Below are 22,342 nucleotides of genomic sequence, written 5' to 3'. Positions count from 1 at the left end.
GTCCCCCCCCCGGGAGGCCGCTGCCGCCGCTGCCGCCGCCGTGCGAACATGGCGGCCGAGATCCACTCCAGGCCGCAGAGCAGCCGCCCGGTGCTGCTGAGCAAGATCGAGGGGCACCAGGACGCCGTCACGGCCGCGCTTCTCATCCCCAAGGAGNGCGGCCTCGTCCCTCTCCGGGAGGGGGGCGTCCTCGGCCCCCGGGACCTCTCCGCGCCCCTAGGGTCTGGAACCCTCCCTGTACCCCTCTAGCTCGGGACCACGGTCTCACCGCCCCCTCCAGCGGGGGGACTTCCTCGCACCGTCCCATTGCGCCCTTCCCGCCGGGGACCCCTGTCCCAGTGCACCCCTTCAGTCCGTGACACCCGCACCCCCTCCCACCGCGCCATTCTAGCCCAGGATCCACGCCCCTTCCACTCGGGACCCCGGACCCACCGCGCCCCTCCAGCGGAGTACCCCGCTTCCCATTGCGCCCCACCGGTGACCCCCAACGCGCCTGTCTAGCCCGGGACCCCAGTCCCTGCGCCTCCTTTGTGGGGGTTTGCTTGCGCCTCGAAAGCCTCGCGACCTCTGGATGGTTTCTTGGCCCATCGCGGTCAGTTCCAAGCCTCTGAGCCAGGAGCACTGGCGGCAGTTGACCTGGGTCCCGGTGCAGACCCGGTGCGAAGGATCCCCATTTCTCAGCAGACCTCCAAGACCTCTCATTCTCTCCCTTCTGCTTCGCCCTGGGGTTGACAGCTCTTCACACACTACCAGCTTGCTAGATCAGTTACTTTTTTTTATGCCGCTGAGACCATCTGAACTCTTATTTACTAGGGTTTTTTTCCCTTTATTAAAAGAGACTTATTTTTTAAAAAGTTAGGTGCTTTTATTTTAAAGGAACATTTATTTCCCCCTATTAACGGAAAGCCAGTATCACCTGCCATAAAGAATTAAATTAATAATTAAAGTATGTTATTCTGTGTGCACTTAAAGTCATCTCGTTCTTGTACTAACACAACTTGCGTTGAAGACTGCTCTCCCCACGTTTGGGAAACATTGATCTGATGCGATTTTGTCATTTTACCCAAGAGGAAATTGAGGCCCTAGGAAAGCCCCAGAGATAACTGCTGAAGCCAGAAATGCAACCCAGGACTCTTTTTGGTCAGCCCAGGACTGTGTGATTGCATTAGAGAGAGATAGTTTGTTTTAAAACTTCAGTGTTTTTAAAAACCCTAAAAGTTTAGAAGGTTTGTGGCTTTACGGTGGGAATTTGGAGGAAATGACTGGATGTTTGCTGAGTGAAATTGTTTCCTTGTGCGCTTAAATGGTGCTATTCCAGAAGTCAGAAGGCCTTCTGGAAGGTGGGAGATACTGCTCTTCCCTTAGAGCTGACAGCTTTTTGTAGTCGTGTCTTTTGAAGTAAGTAACATTTGAGGGACCTTTCCTGGGCACAGAAAATCTGAAGCCTTCCCCTGGTTGCCTCGTTGACCTTTGTATTTTGTGTCTCCAGTCTGTTTATTATGAGCAGGCAGAAGCCTCTCCTGGCTCCTACGTGTAGCTGACCTCAAAGGAGATGGGGAATGATTAGAAAGACCTGGGTGTTGATACGCAGAAGCAGCGGGGAATGGAAGAGAGGGCTGCATGAGCTGCAGGGAGACGAAGGAAATGTGAAAAAAAGGCACAAGAATGATATTTACATGGTATCGACTTAGATGCAGACAACATTCATAAAACGTAGCTATCTTATTCAGTAAAATATCTTATCCATGACTCATGCATGTTGGGTAAATTGCTGAGTATTTGAGATTACTGGCCAGGAGCAGTGCTGATAAATGTTTTATGGAAAGTGATTACTTGGCTGCTCTGGGACCAAAATGTTCTGGGGGAGCCTTAGATCAGCTCATTTTTTTTTTTAAACTCGGGCACAGCAAGGCCTTTGCCGATGACTGGACCAGGTGAAGGTTAGAGCCTTGTGTTTCTAATTTGTGTTGCAGGCCCTGGAGCTTTCTTGATGGTAGGACATTTCTTAGCAGGTGCCTTTATGAGATTTGTGAAAGCACATGGCTGTGGGTTTTGTTGTTGTTGGATGTGGGGGTGTGTCTTTACATTGTCATAAATATGTGTTGTACTCTTCAAGCATTCATACGTTCATATATTTGGAAATACTGTATGTATTAAGTGCCAGGCCCTGGGGAATTCAACAGGGCTCAAAAGTCACAGCACCTGCTCTCCTATCTTCTGATTCATTGATTTTTATGGCCCTTGTCCTGATGGAACGAGCATATTGAGGAGCCAGAACACCTACCGCCCTTATTTATCAAACAAGCATTTATTCGACACTTACTGTGTGCTGGACCTGTGAGATAGAAAGACCAGTAATGCCAAAATCTCTGCTTCCAAAGGGTTGGACAGACGGGTGGAGAGATGCCCTGTGCTCTTGGCTTCCGGGGTGTTGGGGAGACAGAGGAAAGCGTGTCCCTGAGGGCCAAGGTTCAAGGAAAGGCTCCTAGAGGAGCTGTCACTGGATAGAGGAGTGGGCTGTGTGAAGGGAGGAGGGCACACATCCCTGTTGCCGGCAGATGGAAAGACTAGGAGGGAACGAAGGGCCACCTTCACTTCTAGGTGACGCAGCAAAGGGAGGGTGAGTGGTCATGGTAGGAGAGAGTACTGAAGGCTGGAAGGTCCTAGTGTCCCGTTTCGGAAGGGCCTTCCTTGTATGCCACTGTTAGGAATTTGACTTTAGTTTGCAGTTAGCGAGGAGCCGTCAGAGATTTCAAGGCAAGCGGCCTGATCAGGATTTGTACATCGGAAATAACAACAGCTAACTAACCTTTTAAAAGTCCCTTCTCTCTGTGTGGGGAGGGGGNAGAATTGACAGAGGGAGAGGGGTGGGGGATGGGTGAGACAGACTGGGGGTTGTATGTAAGTGATGAATCTCTAAATTCTACTCCTGAGGCCAATGTTGTGCTGTATGTTAACGAACTAAAATTTGAATTAAAAATAAAAAAGCTCCTCTCTGTTGGTAGAGAATTGAACCCATGCATATGGCGGCATCCAGTCCTCACATCTCCCCAAGAGGGGGGTAATACAGTCCCTTCCGTCATCAGTAGCTCCAAAATTCAGTATATGTTCAAAGTCAAAAGTGGTTTCTGTTTGTTTGTTTGTTTGTAGACTGGGCCTGTAAACTCACTGGCGCTACCACTTGCCTTGAATAGAGGAGACTGTTTGTGATCTCCATCTAGCCCATGCAGCATGAGTGTTCATTTGTTTTCCTGGGGAAACAGCAGTGTGTGTCCTTTGCAGGTGCTGTCCCAGGCCCCGCTGGGAGCCTTCTAGAACACATGGTGATGCACCCCATTGCAGTGGGCCTATGACAGTTTAGAAAACTGGTTCTCGATGAGGGGTGACTGCCTCATAGAGCAGTATCTGGAGACATTTTAGTTGTCTCGGCTGTACGAGGGTATGGCTGGCATCTGGCGGGTAGAGGCCAGCAATGCTGTGCCTCATCTCTCGTGCACGAGGCAGTCCGGGGTGTACCGGCTCCAGATGTCCACGGTGCCGTGGCTGAGGTACCCTGGTTTAGGCTTAATATAGTTTCTTCTCTGGTTCTCAAACTTGAGCATGTATCAGAATCAAATAGTGATCGCATTAAAACACCGGTAGCCCGGCCCCACCCCAGGGGCTCCGATTCAGCGAGGCTGTGGTGGGGCCCGAGAATTTGCATTTCTTCGAGGTTCCCAGTGATGTTTTTTGCTGGTGGCCCAGGAACCCCACTTTGAGAACCACTGTTCTGCAAGTTACTGGCCGTGCTTCCTTGTGTAGGCCCACCGGGAGGGAACGCCTTTTATACTTTGTCCTCTTTTGTGTCCGTTTCTGGGATCTATTTTTGCCTGGCGTCATTTGTTACATGTGGGAGGTTATTTCCTATTAAAGCAGAACTGTGTCTGAGGAAGCTAATGCAAACAGTCCCCTCTGACTATTAGACCAGTGTGGGATGCTGAGCTCAATTCCATCATACTGGAGTCACTGGTGTGGTTCCGGCAGAGACCTTCGGGGTTAACAGAAAATGGCCCTAATCTTTTGTATGCATTCGTGTAGATGTTGTTAATCATTACCCTAAACTCTTCAGTTCCCAGTGGCCTGAACTTTGGAACTGGCAGTTTTTGAGCCTGCAAAGTAGAAGAGTGATACGTATGTAAAGTTGAAAAAGAAAAATTCTGCATGGAGGAGGACACTTGTGGGGATGAGCACTGAGTGTTATGTGGAAACTAATTTGACAATAAACTATTAAAAAAAAAAAAAAAAAGAAAAAGAAAAATTCTTCAGTGACTCAAGTATGATCGTCTCTCTAGTCAGGAAACTGTATAAATAAAGGCAGTCATCCGAGCGGTACGTTGAAGGATGTGAGCTACAGCCATCGTTTTCCTGCGAGTGGAAACAGAACACGAGACTGCTTTCAGACTAGAGCTGAAATATGGTGAGACAGCGGAAACCCATTCCCTGGACACATGGGCCTTTTGAACTTTTTTAGCTGTGGACTGCATCAAAAATTTGGACTCCGTTGAAGGATGGAATAAAATAAAAAACAAACAAAAACACCTTCACGATGAAGCTTAAGAAATAAGTTAGGGTCCTGTGGTCTTTAATTTTGTAAGACAGTTGGTAAAGGAGTGTGTTTCTGCCATGGTGTCAGGGGCCTGGAGGCCACGATTGAGGACTGATGTCTGCGAGAAGAAATTTTGCTTGGCCTGAGTCAAACAAAGGCAGAGCTCGTGTGTTTTGAAATATTTTAGGATGTTGCGCTTAGGCTGGTAAACAATAAAAATGCCAGAAACCCAACTTTAAGCATATTTCTGGTGGCATCTTCTTTTCTTGTTATCGTCATACCAGCTGTTTAATACTCTTCTTTCCTTTTAGGCATTTCTAAGCCCGTTAAGATGGTCTGAGGGAAAAATTGTATCTTTACTAACTGTTCGCACAGAAACCATTTTAAATAAACAGCTTGATTTGGGCATCGCCGGAAGTCTTTAGCTTACACAGATAACCAGGGTGTTAACTACTGTGTTTTTGTTGTCATGCAGTGCCGAAAAGTAGAATCTTTGATTTGTGTTAGAAAATAAAAGCGAAGAGTGAGACGAGAGGAAGCATTTACTCCTTTCCTGTTAGAGTGGCCCTTCGTTGTGACGCTCGTGTTCTTTTTATAGCATAGTTATGAACAGATTGTGGATCTGGAATGCCAGAGTTTGAACCCCAGCCATGTGACCTTGGGCGGGTTACTTATTCTTTCTGTGCCATAGTTTTCTCATCTGCAAAATGGGAATAGTATCTACCGCAGGGTTTTCTGAGATTCAAATGATTAATATGCAAAATACATTGAACAGTACCCAGCACAGAGAAAGCACCATATATATGTCGGCTATTACTATTTCCCATTTGATTACTTTAATCTCATCGAAAGCCAAAGATATCTGCTTACTGTGTGTGTGTGTGTGTGTGTAAATAAAATCGTTTTTCCTGTATGAATAGAGCAATACCGTTTTCGGAGTGACTTACAAACCTAAGTTCTTGTAACTGCCTTTGAGTCGTGCCTTCTCATCATTTCCGTATTTGGTCATTTACAAGTCATGTCAGTCATTAGTTATTCCTTATAAAATCTTTGCCTTGCTGTGTTTGGGGGCCCTAAGATCACCCCACAGTTCGCCTGTTCACTAGGAGATGGTCATCCTCAGGGCCATGATTTATTACAGCAAAAGGACACAAAACAGAATCGGTGAAAGGAAAGGACTGGGGTGAAGCCCAGAGGAAATCAGAGTGAGAGCTTCCATGAGTCCTTGCCCTGTGGACTCACGCAGGAAGTGCGCTGGTGTTACGACTGCATGCATAAATTATTGTCTACCAGCAAGCTCATTAGAGACCCAGGACCCACGCTTTTATTGGGGGCTGGCCATGTAGGCACCCTCTGCCTAGCACTTGACAGAATTCTAGACTCCCAGAAAGAAAGCGGGCGTGCAGGGGTGTCTCAGATGTTAGCATGAGTGAATCACTAAACAGACCTGGTAGGAATAAAGCATGGAACAGAAATGGAAACGAAGCCACTCTTCCTTAGTTCCTCAAACTGTGCTTCTCTGGGGTGAGTTTAACCTTGTGTTTCAAGACATCTAGGCGAGGGATAGAGTTTGAACTTTTTTTGGTTTCGTTTCTTTGAAGAAAGCATCGCACAGTCCCTACATGGATTGCATCCTGCCTAGCTTGCTGCTGGTCCTGAGTCTTCTAGTCTTCTTGATAGCACAGAGGTCACAAAAAATCATCTCGATGCTTAGAGTGAACAGGTAACAGCGGGAATGGTTCCTCGAGCGCAAAAGAAAACATTTGCAGGTGGAAGAGTAGAAAAGCAGCCTTGCGGCTTCTGGAGAGGTGCTTTTCATCCGGGAGCTGGTGGAGGTGCCACCGGGTCCCCTTCCTCTGGGGATAGAAATCTGCCCCGGCCAAAATCAGGTGTCTGAGGGTCATCATCATGGGCAGCTGAATTCCTCCCCTGGGGAAGGGGCTGGAAATTAAAATTTTTCTCAGACGTTCTAATTATCCTTAGCAAGCAAAAAGAGGCCGATTTCCCTGCCTTTCCGTTTAGATAGTCAATTCAATAAAAATCTAGTGTTTTCCCCTTTTGTTACCAAAGGAGAAAGGCTTCTTTCTGTAGCAGGAATGAAGAGGGCAGAGGTCAAGAGACTTGGCTGAAAGGAAACTGCTCTTTATTTGATAAAAGCAGATTGCACTGATGGCCACATCCTTCTTTCTCTTGCAGGCTAACATCCTAATGTTCTAGAACCCATGGAGGCTGCCAACATCACGCGTTGTGTCTGTAGCCCCTGAGAGTAGTCAGAGTAGAAAAAAAAGTCCTCTGCTGATGGTAACCGAGGTGTTTGGTGGTTTATCGAGATATTCTGTAGTGTCAGCAGATGTAAGAGTGACTAGAAAATCAGATTTCCTCGAAGTTACTATTGTGAGTTTAAAAGAATCAGGCCTTGGGCTCAGTTTGTAATTTGTAACAGCAATCCTCTGTAGTTTGTGTTTACTTGGTTAATTGAATAATCCTGGTGTATCAGTTTATAATGTAAAGATGGTTGAATTGCGTTCATTTAGCTGTTTGGGAATGATTAGGGTGGTTTTTTGGGAGAGCTTTCAAGAGAGATCTTGTTTTACAAAACGCTGCTGTGTCAGGCGAGACAGAATTTGGCCTTGTGATTTTGCCAAAGCTCTCGTGTGCTCTTTGAATCTATTTATCAAAGTGGAGGCATGATTTTCAAGGTGATCGTACTGGAAAATAAAGTGTATTGGATCCAGATGTGTGTTCTCATGGAGTTTTAGGTTAAAAAATGATACTAATCACCAGTCCCACAAGATGCCTTCTGGTTTGAGAGCCTGGGCTTTTCACAAGGAAAACCGTGCTTCGACTTGCCTTGCCTTCCTCCTCTTTCCTCCTCTAGTCCGACTTAAGCAGATGAGGCCTTATCAACTTGGTGCCTTCCTAAACTGTATTTTTAACTTGCTTTTTATCAGCTCTTTGAGGGAATCAGAGGGACCGGAAGAAAGAAAAGGAGCCTCTTTACCTATTCTGATCATCAGGCATATCTTTGAGAAGATCACAGACCAGTCTGCCTGGAATAAGACTTCATTCTTAACCAGACCTGTGGTGTTTAGTCTGCTTTTCGTGTATCTGCTGTAGAAAAGTAAAAGAAGGTGCAGAGTTAAGATCCTTAATAGGATGAAAACTATTGACTGTATTTATTAATTAAGAGTAATAACTTCACTTAGCTTTTACAGTAACTTCTTTAGTTTCTTGGGATCCAAATTAACATCTATGTCAAGTGCAGATCCTGTATTTCAGTTAAAAGTTGAAGCATACTTACTTGTTTATTCAGTACGTTTAAATCCTTGGTACTCAGTACATGCCAAATGCTATTTTTATTTTTAATGTTTAAGGACAGACTCCTAAGTATTCTCAAAAGTATTCTATTTTTGGAGCAGATAGCACTGTATCATTTGATTTTGCTATGAAACAAACCACTTTAAAATTCGGTGGCTTAAAACAGCAAGTACGGTTGACCTTTCCTTGAACAACATGGCTTTGAACTGTGCAGGGCCGCTTAATATGTGGATATTTTTATAGTATGGCACTATCAATTATTTTCCTTATGACTCTATTAGCATTTTTTCTTTCTAGCTTATTTTATTGTAAAAATACAGTATATAACAGAAAACACAAAATATGTCTTAATCGAGACAGACTTTGTAAGAATCACTGTTCTTATTTAACATAGAAGTCAGTATTTCTTTCAACTAAGTGAGAGCTCTGAAGTTAAATGTAGGCTTTTCCATAGTCTGGATTTGTTTGGAGGGAAAAAAAAGTAATTTAATGCTTCATGTTTCCTTATTGTTTAGGGCTTACTTGCTGCTTTGGAGGATAAAATGTGGAATTCTCTGAAAAGCCTTTTTTTTCCCCCTTTAACTTGTTTTACTTATTATTTATCACGTAAAGCTGCTTTGCTTTGAATTATTTACTTTGGTAATGTTTTGAAATGTGAATCTCCATCATCCTCTGATAAAGAGCAATGCAATTGGACAAAACAGCTGAAGAAATTGATGTTGGTTTGTTTGATTTTAGGACTCAGACTCTCCTTCCGTCTCCCTAAGTACAAAATGGAGGTCTTGGCTGTCATCTTTGCCATGAGCCTGTGGCATCGTGTTCTAGACCGACAGTGGTCTTTCTTGAATCCGACTGTGTGTCTGGAATACAGGGAGCAGCTCTGTCTGCCACCACAGTTCTCTGCTGTGAACTTCTAGGAGGTCAGGCAGGGCCGCGTGTTTATTGGGGGGCACGGTTTATTGATTGCCCTTTATCTGTCAGGCCCAGTGGCCCTGTGCCTTTTGGTGCCTTCTCTTTCCTGCCTTTCTGCATCTGATTCCTTCGCGAGGCTGTGCCCCCTGCTCCTGGGGAGTGACGTTCTCAAGGCTCTGTTCACCCAGTGTCTCTAACCCTCGTGTCCTGGGCCGGGTCTCCTTATGAGCTCTGGGCGCCCTTGGCCCTCCGCACTGACCTCCCGGACACATCAGATCCCCGACTAGACTCGGTGGGGGCGCGACACGCTCCAGACTTCACCAGGCCTCACCCGTGGCACGCGTTCCTGTTGAGGACAGTACCAGTCTCAGAGGGAGAACCTTCCGCGAGGGATGACCAGCGCCTCTTAGGATCTGCCTTACAAAAGACGGAGAAGTGGCTGCTCCCTACCTGAAGTTGCTCTGATTCTAGTGCCTGCACTTGACACTGGAGCTTCAGCGAGGCCCCTTTGACTCCTCAGCCTTGTTTGCTCTTGCTGGGAATGATTTAACAGACACATTCTTAAGGAGTGGACAGTCTTCACATTTTGGTGGCGGTCGTGAAGTCACACGAGATACATCCTTGACTGCCTCCTTGTTTAATTGTTGGCTCTTCTTCTGCTTATTGAGAGGAGGTGGGGGACCCTGCAGTTGACTGAATCTCAGGGCTCCAGAACCCCCACCCCCAGCCCAGCAAGGAGCCGCAGGCCTCGGCTGTCTCACAGGTGTGCTCCTTTTCCTCCCCTGCCTGTCCGGCGCAGCCCAGTTCCGGAAGTTAGGTCTGTCATCTTATATTATGCTTTTAAAAAAAAAAAGTGTTCATAAACACTTCCCATGGATTCCTGGTCTTTGCAACTATTTTCAATGACTATGTCAGCATATTACTTCAATAGCTTATCATGAACCCATGGTTTTCATAACTATTTGTAATGATGATGTGAGCTATTGAATTAATATGCCGTGAGCCCATTTATTTCATTATTTAACATTTCCACCAGTTTTTACTCCTTTGAATAATGCTCATAGGAACTTTTTTTTTAATGTGTAATTTTTTTTTTTTTCTGTGAACTAATGTCTTCAGAACCAGTTGCCAAGCGTGGAGGGTCTAAATCACTTCGTTGTCATTACTGCTGGTAGCAGTACTAGCAGCAGTGCTGGGCGGGAAGTGTTTTTCTCACCATATGGAACAAATTGTTTCCAGAGAGCTGATTCTGATTCGCGGTGCTGACACGGAATTATGAGAACCCTGGAAATGGCATTTTATTATTGTTTTCAGTTGTTCACTTGCTTACCCCTGCGTTTTTATTATTTTTTTTAAATTTTTTAATTTATTTCTAGGGGAGAGAGAGACAGTGTGAGCAGGGGAGGGTCAGAGAGAGAGGGAGACACAGACTCTGAAATAGGCTCCAGGCTCTGAGCTGGCAGTCAGCACAGAGCCCGACGCGGGGCTCGAACCCACGAACCGCGAGATCATGACCTAAGCGAAAGTCGGATGCTTAACCGACTAAGCCACCCAGGCGCCCTACCCCTGCGTTTTTAAACACATACAGTTTGAAATATTTAAAATAAAAATCACAGTCCAACTCTGGCTTTTTGTTTGTCTAGAAAATAAGTAGACCATCCACCTTGCTGACGAATGCCAGACAAATAAAGTGTTGGTAGTGGTGTGCAGCCGATATGGTGATGCACACGTAACACTACTGTCCTTGATAGAAATACCTTTTCTCATCTATCCGTGGAAAACGCTGCAGCTCTGTGTAAGTCCCTGGCTTCTCTAACTAGGAGGGAAGAGGAGGTGGATGTAAAAGTACTGTTAGCGTGGAGAAGTCTGAAAAAATTGTACGTAAACTCTGAAAGAAATGACACATTTCCTTTCTAAGTACCTTTTGGAAAAATATCAGGCTATTGTTTTAAAATAACTTAATAATAGAGCCTGGCAAAGAGAAACTTGTTTCTAAGGTTTGGGTTTTAAGGAAAGACTTCTTTTTTCAGCTTGACACGGTCTTGGAATCTCAAAGAAAATCCATCCACTAGAAAAATGGCTAGAATAAGCAGCAAACAAAACATAAAATGAGTTTTAGGTGAGTGGGTGTACACTTGTCAAAATATTAAGGGAAAAGTTAAGCTGTTACATTTTAACTCAGTAGAGAAAGCAGCTTAGACATTCATCTCAGCAGACAATATTGTGGGTTTGTAGAAATAAAATCGTCCGATCTTGATGCCCTGTGATTATATGGTGTCTTAATAACATCCTAGAGTTTTTATTAGTTTTCTCCTATAAATGTTACCAAGCTGCATCGTGTTGCTTCTAACTTATTGAATAGATTTTACCTCCAATTTATTGAATAGTAAATGTTCTTGGTCTGTGGAATTTGTTGACTTTTTTAATAAGCAGCCCAACTTAAGCCTGGTTTCACAGTCATTTGTTAAACCAAATGAGACATACTCTAAACACCATACAAAACAAATTCCTGTATTACTTGGAGGAAATTATGCAACATTGTTTAGTGCGTAAGCAGTGCTGGCGTGTTCAACTTAACATTGACTTGATTTCATCTTGGAAGTGGGAGATTTTAGCTTTGTCGTGGCAGGAAGGGAAAGAGAATGGCTTGGAAAGAGAAGAGGCAGAGTTCCAGACAGAAGGTGTGATTACAGAGAGACCTTGTCAAGGTCAAGTGCCGATTTTGGAACTTGATTTCCAAGAAAGGATGGGCTTCTCTCAGCCTGGATATGATCGATTTTCAACTGAAACATCCCATGAGATCACTTAAGTCTTGCCAGGTTCCTAATGTGTCAGCTGGGTGCAAAGCAGATTCTAGTGCTAATGTTAGTCCTCCGAGGAAAGTGATACTGCGTTTCAAAATGCTCGTATCTAGGTAAGTTCCATTTTGACCTTGGCCTATTTTTAATATATTTTGAACTTCACAAAATTAAAATTAGACTTTTCCAGGTTAGATGGTTGGCTGGAAGAGAAAACCTTTAGGGTTTCCCACTCATGGCCACCTTCTATGCCCTTGAGTATCGTCATTTTCACGAGAGGACACAGAGAGAGCGTGTATCACCGAGTCCTTCTTTGAGCTGCCTGCGCTTCTGTGACCCACAACCTTTGGAGTTGATTTGAAGGGTTTTAGAATGTGCCCATATTCTATTAAAAAAACCGTAACAGGTAGCTGGCAGGTTTAACCCCTTTGTGATCGTCGTGAATGAAGGCCGGTGAACCTGACGGGGCACTGCGTGATGCCCTGATCTCCCAGTGCCTTGGCTTTTCCTATCCTGTCTTTGGAACTGGAGCAGAACCCTTGAGCAGATTTAATGCTTACCAAGGAGTTGGCCTTTAACTTATTATAACTCCTTTGGCTTCATCCCATATGTTGAACTTAAGTAGTGAAATGTATCCATAAAACATCCTGTAGTAAGTAACGGAATATAGTCAACCAAACTTTCTTTTGTGTTAGTAGTTCAGGCCTGAGGATCAGCATTAATAAGCTTCTGTTGCTTGTTTTAGATGATGGTGCCATGCTGAGATGGCCCCCATGCTGTGATATGCCCAGATAAACTATCTGGAGAGAAAAGTCCTTGGTAGAGTGGTGAGGGCGGAGGGCTGAGGGCATAACTGGAGCTCAGAGTACTTGGGGCACTTGAGGACGACAGCTCCCTGGGATAGAAGTCAGGTGTGAGGAGTCATAGGCACTAAGTGGGTCACTTGAGCCCTGATTTGAGACCGTCAACTGATGGTGGTCTCCTAGCACAGGGCTATGGGATGTGCAGCTCCTCGGGAGTGCAGCTGCTGGTCCACATGCCTGGGGCAGGCCCACCATGTTGGAGGTAAGAACCCTCCAGGTAATGAGAGTAGCTACACTGTGGGTGAGTGACGGAGCCAGACTGTGGTTGGTGTACTGATAACAGAGAGCGTGGGCCAGCATGTTTAGGAATTACTGCTTCTTAAAAAGCAAATAAGCAAACCTCTGCACCACCATTATTATGCCTAAAGAAATGGACGGTATTTTAATACCATCAGATATCTAGTCAGTGTTCAGATTTTCAGTTTCACAGGGATACTTAACAGGGATATTTAACAGTTTGTTTGAGTGAGGATCCAAATAGGTCTATGCATTGTGATTGCTGGATATATCTCTCAAACCTCTTTAATTATAGCGTGATCCTTCATCTCTATTTTTCCCCCATGCAGATTATTCGTAGAAGAAACTGGGTCATTGTCTGTAGCCTTGCCTGNGAGATCATGACCTAAGCGAAAGTCGGATGCTTAACTGACTAAGCCACCCAGGCGCCCCATAGCCTTGCCTGCCATCTTGAGTTTTGCTTAGTGCACCCCTGGGGTGGTGTTTATGTTCCTCTGTATTTCCTGTAAATTGGTAGTTGGATCTAGAGGTTTGATTAGATGGGATTTTACAACAAAGTTGGTATCATAACTGCCTTCATCAGTTTTGTAGAGGGCTTTCACTTAACCTTATATTGCGAACATTTTCTGTGCCATTAGGTATTTTTTGTAACTTGATTTAAATGGCTCCAAACTACAGAGGTCTGTATTATGAAAAATTTTTTAACTTCTGAGGTTTGGGAAAGAAGAAGGTAATCATGAACAGCAACCAAGAACCCACATATTACAAGAGAGTCATTTAAACGTTACCTTGAAGAGTGTTAAATTTTGATGTAAGATGTGGAATTACAAAATACGACCATTAAAGGTCTGTTCCTGCATGCTTTCGTCTTCTTGCCCTCTCCCTTTTAATTTTGGTTGTGGACTTGAACGCTTTAGAACTTCTTTTCACAATACAGGTACCTCAAAAGAAAGTCTTACCTTGTGAACCTTGTTTGATGGTGCTCAGCTGAAGAGGCTGTGTTTGATATTCTTCTTGGTGTCTCTTCAGATGCAGTATTTTGGTACCTGCTTGACTGCAAACCACAGCCATAAGTCAGACCAACTTAGGCCACCTGAGCGTGTTTCTGCTAAGGATGCTGGGGTGTCTGCCTCACAGAACCCCAGTCTAGGGAAATAGCTCTGTTTTGGGCACGAGGGACCCTCATCTGGACCCTCTTCAGCTCGTTTCTCCTTTTACTAAGTTGACTTCATACTTTTCCTCCTTTGGACGTGCAGCCTTCTGCAATCCAAATCGCAAAACATGTGACCAGGAAGCAGCCATTTCAACTATTGGAGACACTGATCTATTTTTCTCTCTCTTTGTTTGTGACTTCTCAAGACAGGAGCTGATTGATCCAGCTAGAGTCAGGCGCCCATTTCTGGTCTAGCCAGTTGTGATCGGGGTGGGATGTGGAGAAAGGTGGCCAAGGTTCCATCGTGACCAATCGGCAGTGGCCGGAAGACAGGGCGTGTTGCACACACGGCTACTCCTACTCGGAGGCCTGTATCCGGTTCATATACAAAGTAGTAATTTGCCCACTGTGCTACTGTGTCATCTTATTTATTTGGCTGAATGAAGGTCAACATCTAGTCTCTCTTTATTGCGATCTAATCATATGCGGGCATCTGTACACATCTTAATTGCAGCCGGATAAGTCCTGACAAATTCATGTACGCGTGTAACCAACTCCCCAGAGCCCTGCCATCACCCAGAAAGTTCCTGCGTGTCCCTTTACATTCTATCTGCCTCCCCCACAAGCAACACTGTTCTGTTTTTTATCCTCATAGACCCGTCATACTTGCCTTGAACTTCAAACAAGGCGGAGACACGTAGTGTCAACATTTAGTCTTCTGTATTTTAGTTTATGGTAAAAACGTTTTGGGAGTGCCAGCTGGGTGCCAGAGCCTGTGCTGCTGTTAGAATCGGAGAGCGATGGGGACAGAGCTCACAGTAAGGGACAGTGGGATGGCCGGGACTCACTGCCGAGGCAGAGCGTGCCTGTGCGGGAGGCGGTGAGTGTCCCAGGGATTCTGAAGAGGGAACGGCCTGGAGCTTGGAGGAGGTCGTGCGAGTGGAGGAGGAAGGATCTTCGCGTTGCTTATTGTTCTTGTGACATAAGCCAAAATACCAGACTTCGGCTCTTCTGGTCGTTGGTCATTTTCCTGCCTGTGTACAGGATTTCCTTATCTCCCCAAGTGTGTTCTGATGAAAGGAGAGGCCCAGAGACCTGGTGGGGAGGGATTTCCTCCCGGGGCAGGAAGACGGGGAGTTATCGGGCACGAGCACTGCCCTGGGCTCTGATTTCTGCGCACATCTCTCCCGGCTCTCCAGAAGCAGGGTCTTCTGTTTGTATCTTCTGCTCTCTTCATTCGGCCCCAATGGCAAGCGACCAAGTTTCCACAGTTTGTTTTTTACGAGGAAAAGCAGTGAATAGTTGGCAGTTTTCTTTGTATATCTTTATACAATGAGATTTTCCATATTATTAAACTTCTTTGAAATCCTGACTCAGAGCTACTGCATAACTTGCCATATGTGGTCACATACATGTACCTGTAGATAACGTGTGTTGTGTGTGTGTGTGTGAATAGTGTGTGGACTATATATGATGTACTCGGTGCTGTTCTTGTGGGTGCTGGCGTATTTATTTAATTTGGCCAGTTGATTAACCTTATAAGGTCGTTTGGGAAGTACTACTGAAAACAAGATAAATAATTACATTTCCCTGAAGCACGAAAGAAGATAAAATTACCAAAGACTGCTCTTCTGTTCTTTCTTCCACAGAACCATTCGAGTGTGGCTGAAGAGAGACAGTGGTCAGTACTGGCCCAGCATTTACCACACGATGGCTTGTGAGTAGCTGAACTGTTCCACCTGAGGAAAGTGTGTCTAATGCCTTTGATGATTCATATTTCAAATACTTATTTTTTTGAGAGTGAGAAAAGTATGTCTAGTGCTTTGATGATTCAAATTTCAAATATTATTTTTGAGAGAGAGTGAGAGAGAGAGAGTGCATGCCAGGGAGTGAGGGGGCGGGGCAGAAAAACAGAGAGGGAGAGAGTCTTAATCAGGCTGCGTGCCCTGCGGATCCCATGACCCTGGGATCATGACCTGAGCTGAAATCAGGAGTTTCACGCTCAATTGAGCCAGCCAGGCGCCCCTGATGATTCAGATTTCAAAATGCTTAACTAAAAAGTGCTGCTCGGGGCGACTGGGTAGCTCAGTCAGTTTCGCATCTAAAGCCTGATCCCGGCTCAGGTGGTGGTCTCACACAGTTTGTGAGTTCAAGCCCCGTATTGGGCTCTGCGCTGATGGCACAGAGCCTGCTTAGGATCCTCTCTCTCCCTCTGCCCTTCCCCAGCCCCCCCTCACAATACATAAACATTAAAAGAGTTTTTTAAAAAAGTGCTACTAGATTTCAAAATGAGTTCCTTAGTTGCCTAATACCCCAACAGGCTGTGCTAAATTGCAGGAAAACTTCTTTTCTTTTGCAGAGGAAGTTGGGTCTGCTGGCTTAACTGAAGCCGAGTTGAACAAAACTGAAAAAAAGGAGAGGTGGGGGAAGGGTATGCCCTGCCACCCCTAGGTTTTCCTTTGTTTTCGCTTCACCAACTTGTGTTAGTGACCATGTACTTGGTAATAGCTGATCCTGACACTGCAAAGGAGCTCATACGCACCCCTGCCTTCACGACCAGCCTTCGGCCCAGCCTTTTCACAAACTCCCCTCCTACTGAGAGATTGGCACCAAAGCACAACCCTTTCTACACAGAATTTTCCCTGTAGTTAAATATGTTCAAAAGCTAAATCCAGAAGATAGCCCTTGCATTGGGATTTTGAAAGCGCCCTGAGATGCAGTGACTTAAAATGACACTTAAGTTCCGGCCCCGGGTGCAAATGTCAGCAGCACCGCCGTCCTTCCCTCCCGCTCCTTCTCTTCATCCTTTCCTGAAAAGGAAGCCCCCCAGAGGAGGCCTGGGTGCCGCCTGGCCCAAGCTGGCCTTGTATCCTGCTGTCCCGAATGGCCACACAGAAGGCATCCGTGGCCGCTAGTTCCTTAACGAGGAATTTTCCCGAGTTAAGGGTTTCAGTGTTCAGAGGACCCCCTAGGAAAAGAAAAAAGGTTTGGGGCCTTCCTGATGCTTTCTTAGGTCTGAAGGCCACCGTAAGGCCCTCCACGGGAGAGCTCTGGCCTCTCGCTACACACACACTGTTGACAGCGTTCATGGCTTTCTGAAGCGTTAGCCCGGAGCCAGTGGGGGCTTGTTACAGACACAGACGCCGGGTAAGTGGCCTGGGTCGTCCTTCCGAGGGCCTCCTTTCTTGGCTGGCGCTTCTTCCTCTCTATGGCCAGTGTGCAGCGTGTGTGCAGCGTTCGGATCCCACAGTCATGTTCGGAAACAGTTAGTGGTCCGTCAGGAGTTTCCATTTTTTCTGCCCGCCTGGGACACCTCTGTCCTGGTAATTAGTCACTGAAAATGAAGACATGGGATCAAGATAGCTATTACAGAAGGAACCATCGGACTCTCTAATACGTAGTCCTCAGAGGACGCCCCGATGATTATGGACTGTGGCCCGCATCTGCACACGGAGTGTGGGCCTAGACCCTTGCTTGCCCACTCTCAGCGGTGGTGACCGAGGCCTTAGCAAATGGACACTTGGAGCCCGTTTGGGAAATTTGTGGGGGGTGCGGTTTGGAGCGGGGCAGAGACACCTCTCAGACGGGTAACCACTCTCCTGCAGTGGCCCAGTGACGGCTCTGATGCCTGGCAGTGCCGGGAACATTTGTCGTCTTGGTGGACAGTCTTGTTAATGCTGCCGCTCGTACCCCTCTCTCCCCTCCGCTCCCCCACACTTCACATTTTGGGTGTAGCTTCATGTCCCTGAGTCCTCAACCTCAGAGTTGTTCGTGCTCCTTGGACAAGAGACCGAGATGGATTTTGTCCTATAGTTTTCTCACTTACTCCTCAGTCTGTGGATGTCCCAGATATTTAGTACAGCTTTGTAATTTCTCTCCTCAAACCTGGCAGGAGACGTGTGCACCCTTTCTCGGCTTTTAGGCCTCGGGCACGTGGTTTTGGCTCTCTCTGTTGCCATCTATTGCAAACTTGGCTTAAATGTACCCCCTGGAAGTAGCTCCCAGAATGCTGTGGCTGGGAAGACCAGTAACAACTGGAAAGAACAGGCCTAGCCTCCCTGTTGGGGGTGGCTGCCGCCCACATGTTTGCACCTAAACATATTCAGCTTGTTGCTTCCAGATGCTTCTTTATTGTGCTCCATCTGGAGCTGCGTCAGTGATGAAACTGTAAGAACACTGCCAACAGAAACAGAATGAATGAATTATGAGAAATGACTGTGTTACAATGACTGTTGTTTTAAAACCGAATTCAAAATGAGAAGTGCCATGTTGGTTCTGAAAACTATCTGCAGATGATCCAGTTTCGGACATTGTAGTGGCCAGCCACCAATTTAAACTTCTTCTTGTGACCTGACAGGGTGACCAGGAAGCCTCACCTCGGTGTTTGCTGCGTGTGATCCACTTGCTCCATTGCTTTACCTCCCCGAACAAAAATGACTTTCAGACTCTGCTTTAGCTTAAGAAAAGTGGTACCTCCTAGTTTCCAGATCTACCATGTGACTCATGCCTAGTTTTTTGGTGATACCATTTTATGCAGTCACACAGCTATGCACGCGAGGTGGCTTTTTCACCATTTGCTAAGTGAGGAGACTGATGCCAGAAGGGCTAAGTCCATTGCTTGTGGTTGGAATGCCAGTCCGTGCCCGTCTGACCCCAGAATGACGCTGCCCACTGCAGTTATGAGGTGCCCAGACCTTTCCTGCAGAGGGCCAGCCAGCTAATATCTAGACCTTGTAGGCCATATGGTCTCGACAACCTCTCGACTCTGCCACCGTGGCATGAAAGTGACCATAAACAATATATAAATGAAGGAGCCTGGCTGTTTCCAAAAAACCAATAATACCTTTATTTACAAAACTAGAGTTTTAAGCATATGATTTTGGATTGCAGTGATGCCTCTTTAGAAGGCCGCTGATTTAAAGATGATATGCATGATGCATGTTTATAAAACTGTGTGAATATACAAACTCTTCTTTTTTTTTAATTAATATTGCTTATCTCACTAGAACTTTCCCTCTAGAAAAAAGCCAGGAAATGTTTAGATGCAAAACAAATAAGCTACAGAAGGTTTTTTTTCCTTTTTTAATGTAAGACTTCTCTAGCCTCATAACACTACTCAGCACGTTGTAAATTTTACACAAGAGAGGATTTTACATATTTATGTACAGTTTGTTAGAGGGGGGTTAGACATAAAAAGAATCGAAGGAAGCTTAAAACTAAAGCATTAAGATTTTGTTCCAACCTAGAAATAAGCAAAAACAATGACAATGAATCTGAAATCATCAACGCATGTCTGATTTGCCAAAGGTAGTTTTATGATGGTTATTGAAGAGTGCAGTGAAACCTTGGACTGCAGGTACCTTGTTCTGCGAGTGTTCTGCAAGAGGAGCAAACATTTCTCATGAATTTTAACCTGATAAACGAGCAATGTCTTGCAGGACGAGTAGTAGGTGATGCTAAATGTCACATAATCACAGCTGAGCCAGTGGTTCTTGAAATACGCTTTGATATACAAGTGCTTTGGATTACAAGCATGTTTCCAGAATGAATTATGCTCACAAACCAAGGTTTTACTGTACATTTTATGAAGATACGTATACTTTGAGGTTATAATTCTTAAACTCGATTGTTCTTTTTTAAAAAATTTTCTAAAGTTTTATTTATTTGAGAGGCAGAGACAGCACAAGTTGGGGACAGGCAGAGAGAGGAAGAGAGAGAATCCCAATCAGGCCCTGCGCTGCCAGCACAGCACAGGGCCTGATGTGGGACTCAAACGCATGAAACCACATGATTGTAACCAGAGTTGAAACCAAGAGTCGGATGCCCAACTGACTGAGCCACCCCGGTGCCCCTAAACTTTTTTTTTTAATGTTTTNGAGAACCATGATGAGGGAATATATACCGTGAAATAAACCTGAGTTTACTCTGAGGTAATACTTCTTATTACTTTTTTAATAAGAAGTATTACCTCAGAGTAAACTCAGGTTTATTTCACGGTATATATTCCCTCATCATGGTTCTCCTGTGGTCAGTTAAAATTCTTTAGGCTACAGGAAACCCAAACATTTCTTTTTCGAGGTGTTCCATTTCACACCTCGTTTCAATTCTGATTTTTTGCAGAAGGAGAAGGATGGAGAGTTTCTCCTCTCTGAGACTCATTCTCTGGAATGGGAGGGAAGGGAGAAGGGAGGAAGGAAGAGAGAACCTGGAGGAGGTTATGGATATGAGAAGCAGCAGGCGCTAGACCCGGTCACCTAGCGCTCTCGTGACAGGGAGACATGTTCTGCACTTTAACTGCCACAGTCACTCCGAACTGAGGCTCTGTGTGTCACTGCAAAGGGAACCTTGTTTTTTTGACCATCAGAAGAGAAAACAATCCCAAAGCGGCTTTCCTAACTTGCGCACATATGCCGTGGAATGGGAATTCTGGCACTTTTCCACGGATTCCAGCCACTCTGTTACCTGTGATGGGGAAGGGGGTGGGGCAGGACGGCCTGTTGAGCCTGGGGTAGCAGGTTTCTCACCGCAGATGCCGCCGCCTACAGCTGGGCCTTCCCGCCAGATGGAACTGCGTGCCCGCTTGCTGCATTCAAAGTTACAGAAATAATTTAGGAGGTTTTTTGAATTGGAATTTTAAACTAAAACAGTAGAAAGAACTTTAGTAGCCTTTTCTGTTTACATCATTATTTTCTGCAAAACATTCTCGCCCTGTCGTTTAAACCTAAATTATATAGCTTTTTAAATAGCTTATTTTGAACAGTGACTTGGAATGCTGAGCTTTGCCTTTAATATGGTCTTTGTCTTTCTGGCAGCCCCTTGCTCTGCTATGGCTTACCATCACGATAGCAGACGGATATTTGTGGGCCAGGATAACGGAGCCGTCATGGTAGGTAGCTTCCACCCAGCATTCATGCCTTTTGTGGATGGTTGGAATAAAGAACAACGAATGCCTGATTGTTTGGCATTAAAAAGTGTTTAATTCAGTATGGACCTTAGGCCTGAAAATGGATTAATTTTCATTAGTGCTTAGTTTTAACTATTTTTATTTAACTGTTATTATTTAAACTAGTCATGGAGCTCAGAATGCTTTCATGATTGATGGTTTGGTGCTCAGCCTGAGCCACAAAGCACAGCCTTCCTACGGTGAATATGAGGCCTGTAGCAGCCACAGCCTTGAACTGTGAAGGGGTCTGGGGTGGGAGGGGGGCGCGGTGGAGAGCCTGTGTGCACACGCGTGCACGTGTATGTAAGTGTAACAGTGGAGAGGGACGGAGAACAAGGTCGGCGACTGGTCATTGAGCCAACAGCTCATATGACTGTTTAAGGCGGTGCTGTTCAAACTATCTGTGGTGAAGGACTAGATATTTAAAATTTCAGTTGATTATAGATTGCAGGTATTTTTATGATTCTAATTGTGTGGATGTGTGGATGTGTATATTATCTTAATGGAGGTGTAATTCATATGAAATTCACCAGCTTAAAGTATGTAATTCACCGGTTTTGTAGTATATTCACAAGATTATACAACCATTAACCTTCTCTAATTCCACAACATTATCACCACCCCACCCCCACCCAAAAAACACAGTGGTTAGCGGTCAACCCCCACAGCCCCTTCTCCCAACTCCTGGTAATCATGAATCTGCTTCCCGAGCCCAGAGATTTGCCCGTTCCAGACATTTTATGTAAACAGTCACATAGGATGTGTCAACTTTCCTGCCTGGCTTCTTTCAGTCAGCATGTTTCCACGGTTCATCCATGCTGCAGCTTGAATTAGCGCCTCATTCCTCGTGCGGTGGCGTGGGATTCCGTCCCGTGGGCTTCGTGGCTCCGCACACATCTCAGGTTCTGCAGGGCTGGCAGTCATGTCCCCTTCTCATTCCTGGATTTAGCGGTTGGAGCCCTCGCTGTTTCTCCGTGGCCCCTGATGAATGGGTGTCCATTTCGTTGATCTTTTCAAGGAAACAGTTTTGGTTTCAGTGATTTTTTTTTCTTTTGTTTTTCCTATCCTCTATTTATTTTAACTCTAACTTTATTATTTTCTTCCTTCTGTTTGCTTTGGGTTTAGCTTGCTGGATTGATATTTTGGATACGACCTTGACGTATGAGAACATCCAAAATTTCATCCTTGGGTGTGATACGGATATGCTGAGCGCCAGGGAGGGGCTGGGGGGCGACGGGCACGGCATTCTGAGGCCGGGTCAGGTCGGGCCTGGTAGGTCTGGCTGAAGTTTGAAGTTTTGTTGTAGATGCTGTGGGAAGCTCTTGGACGGGTTTCAGCAGGCGAGGGGCATGATCTAATTTATGCTCTTAAATGATCTGTGTGACTGCTTGGTGGAGAATGAATCAGTTTGGGGGAGGGGTGGCGATCAGCAGGAATGGAAGCTGGACGGTCAGGCTGTGACCCTGGGAGAGAGGATGGTGACAGGGACAGTGGACAGAAGCAGGTGGATTTTAGGTGCACCTGGGGAAGGTT

At 45.5% G+C, this 22,342-nt stretch overlaps 1 protein-coding gene across 1 annotated transcript in view; it reads left to right on the top strand.

The window, feature by feature from the left end:
- Nucleotides 1-10: 10 nt before the first annotated feature.
- Nucleotides 11-22,342, top strand: part of WDFY1 (WD repeat and FYVE domain containing 1) — a 45,290-nt gene continuing 22,958 nt past the window's right edge. Inside the window, exons 1-3 of the mRNA XM_077748584.1 lie at nucleotides 11-181; nucleotides 15,512-15,583; nucleotides 20,679-20,752. Of these exons, the coding sequence (XP_077604710.1) occupies nucleotides 49-181; nucleotides 15,512-15,583; nucleotides 20,679-20,752 (279 nt within the window). The 5' untranslated portion in view covers nucleotides 11-48. The remainder of the gene's footprint in view (nucleotides 182-15,511; nucleotides 15,584-20,678; nucleotides 20,753-22,342) is intronic.

This window comes from Crocuta crocuta, unplaced genomic scaffold (genome assembly GCF_008692635.1).
Source record: "Crocuta crocuta isolate KB4526 unplaced genomic scaffold, BGI_CrCroc_1.0 scaffold229, whole genome shotgun sequence".
Taxonomy (NCBI): Eukaryota; Metazoa; Chordata; class Mammalia; order Carnivora; family Hyaenidae; genus Crocuta; species Crocuta crocuta.
Note: the sequence above shows the minus strand (reverse complement) of the source record. Positions and strands in the feature narration are given on the sequence as shown.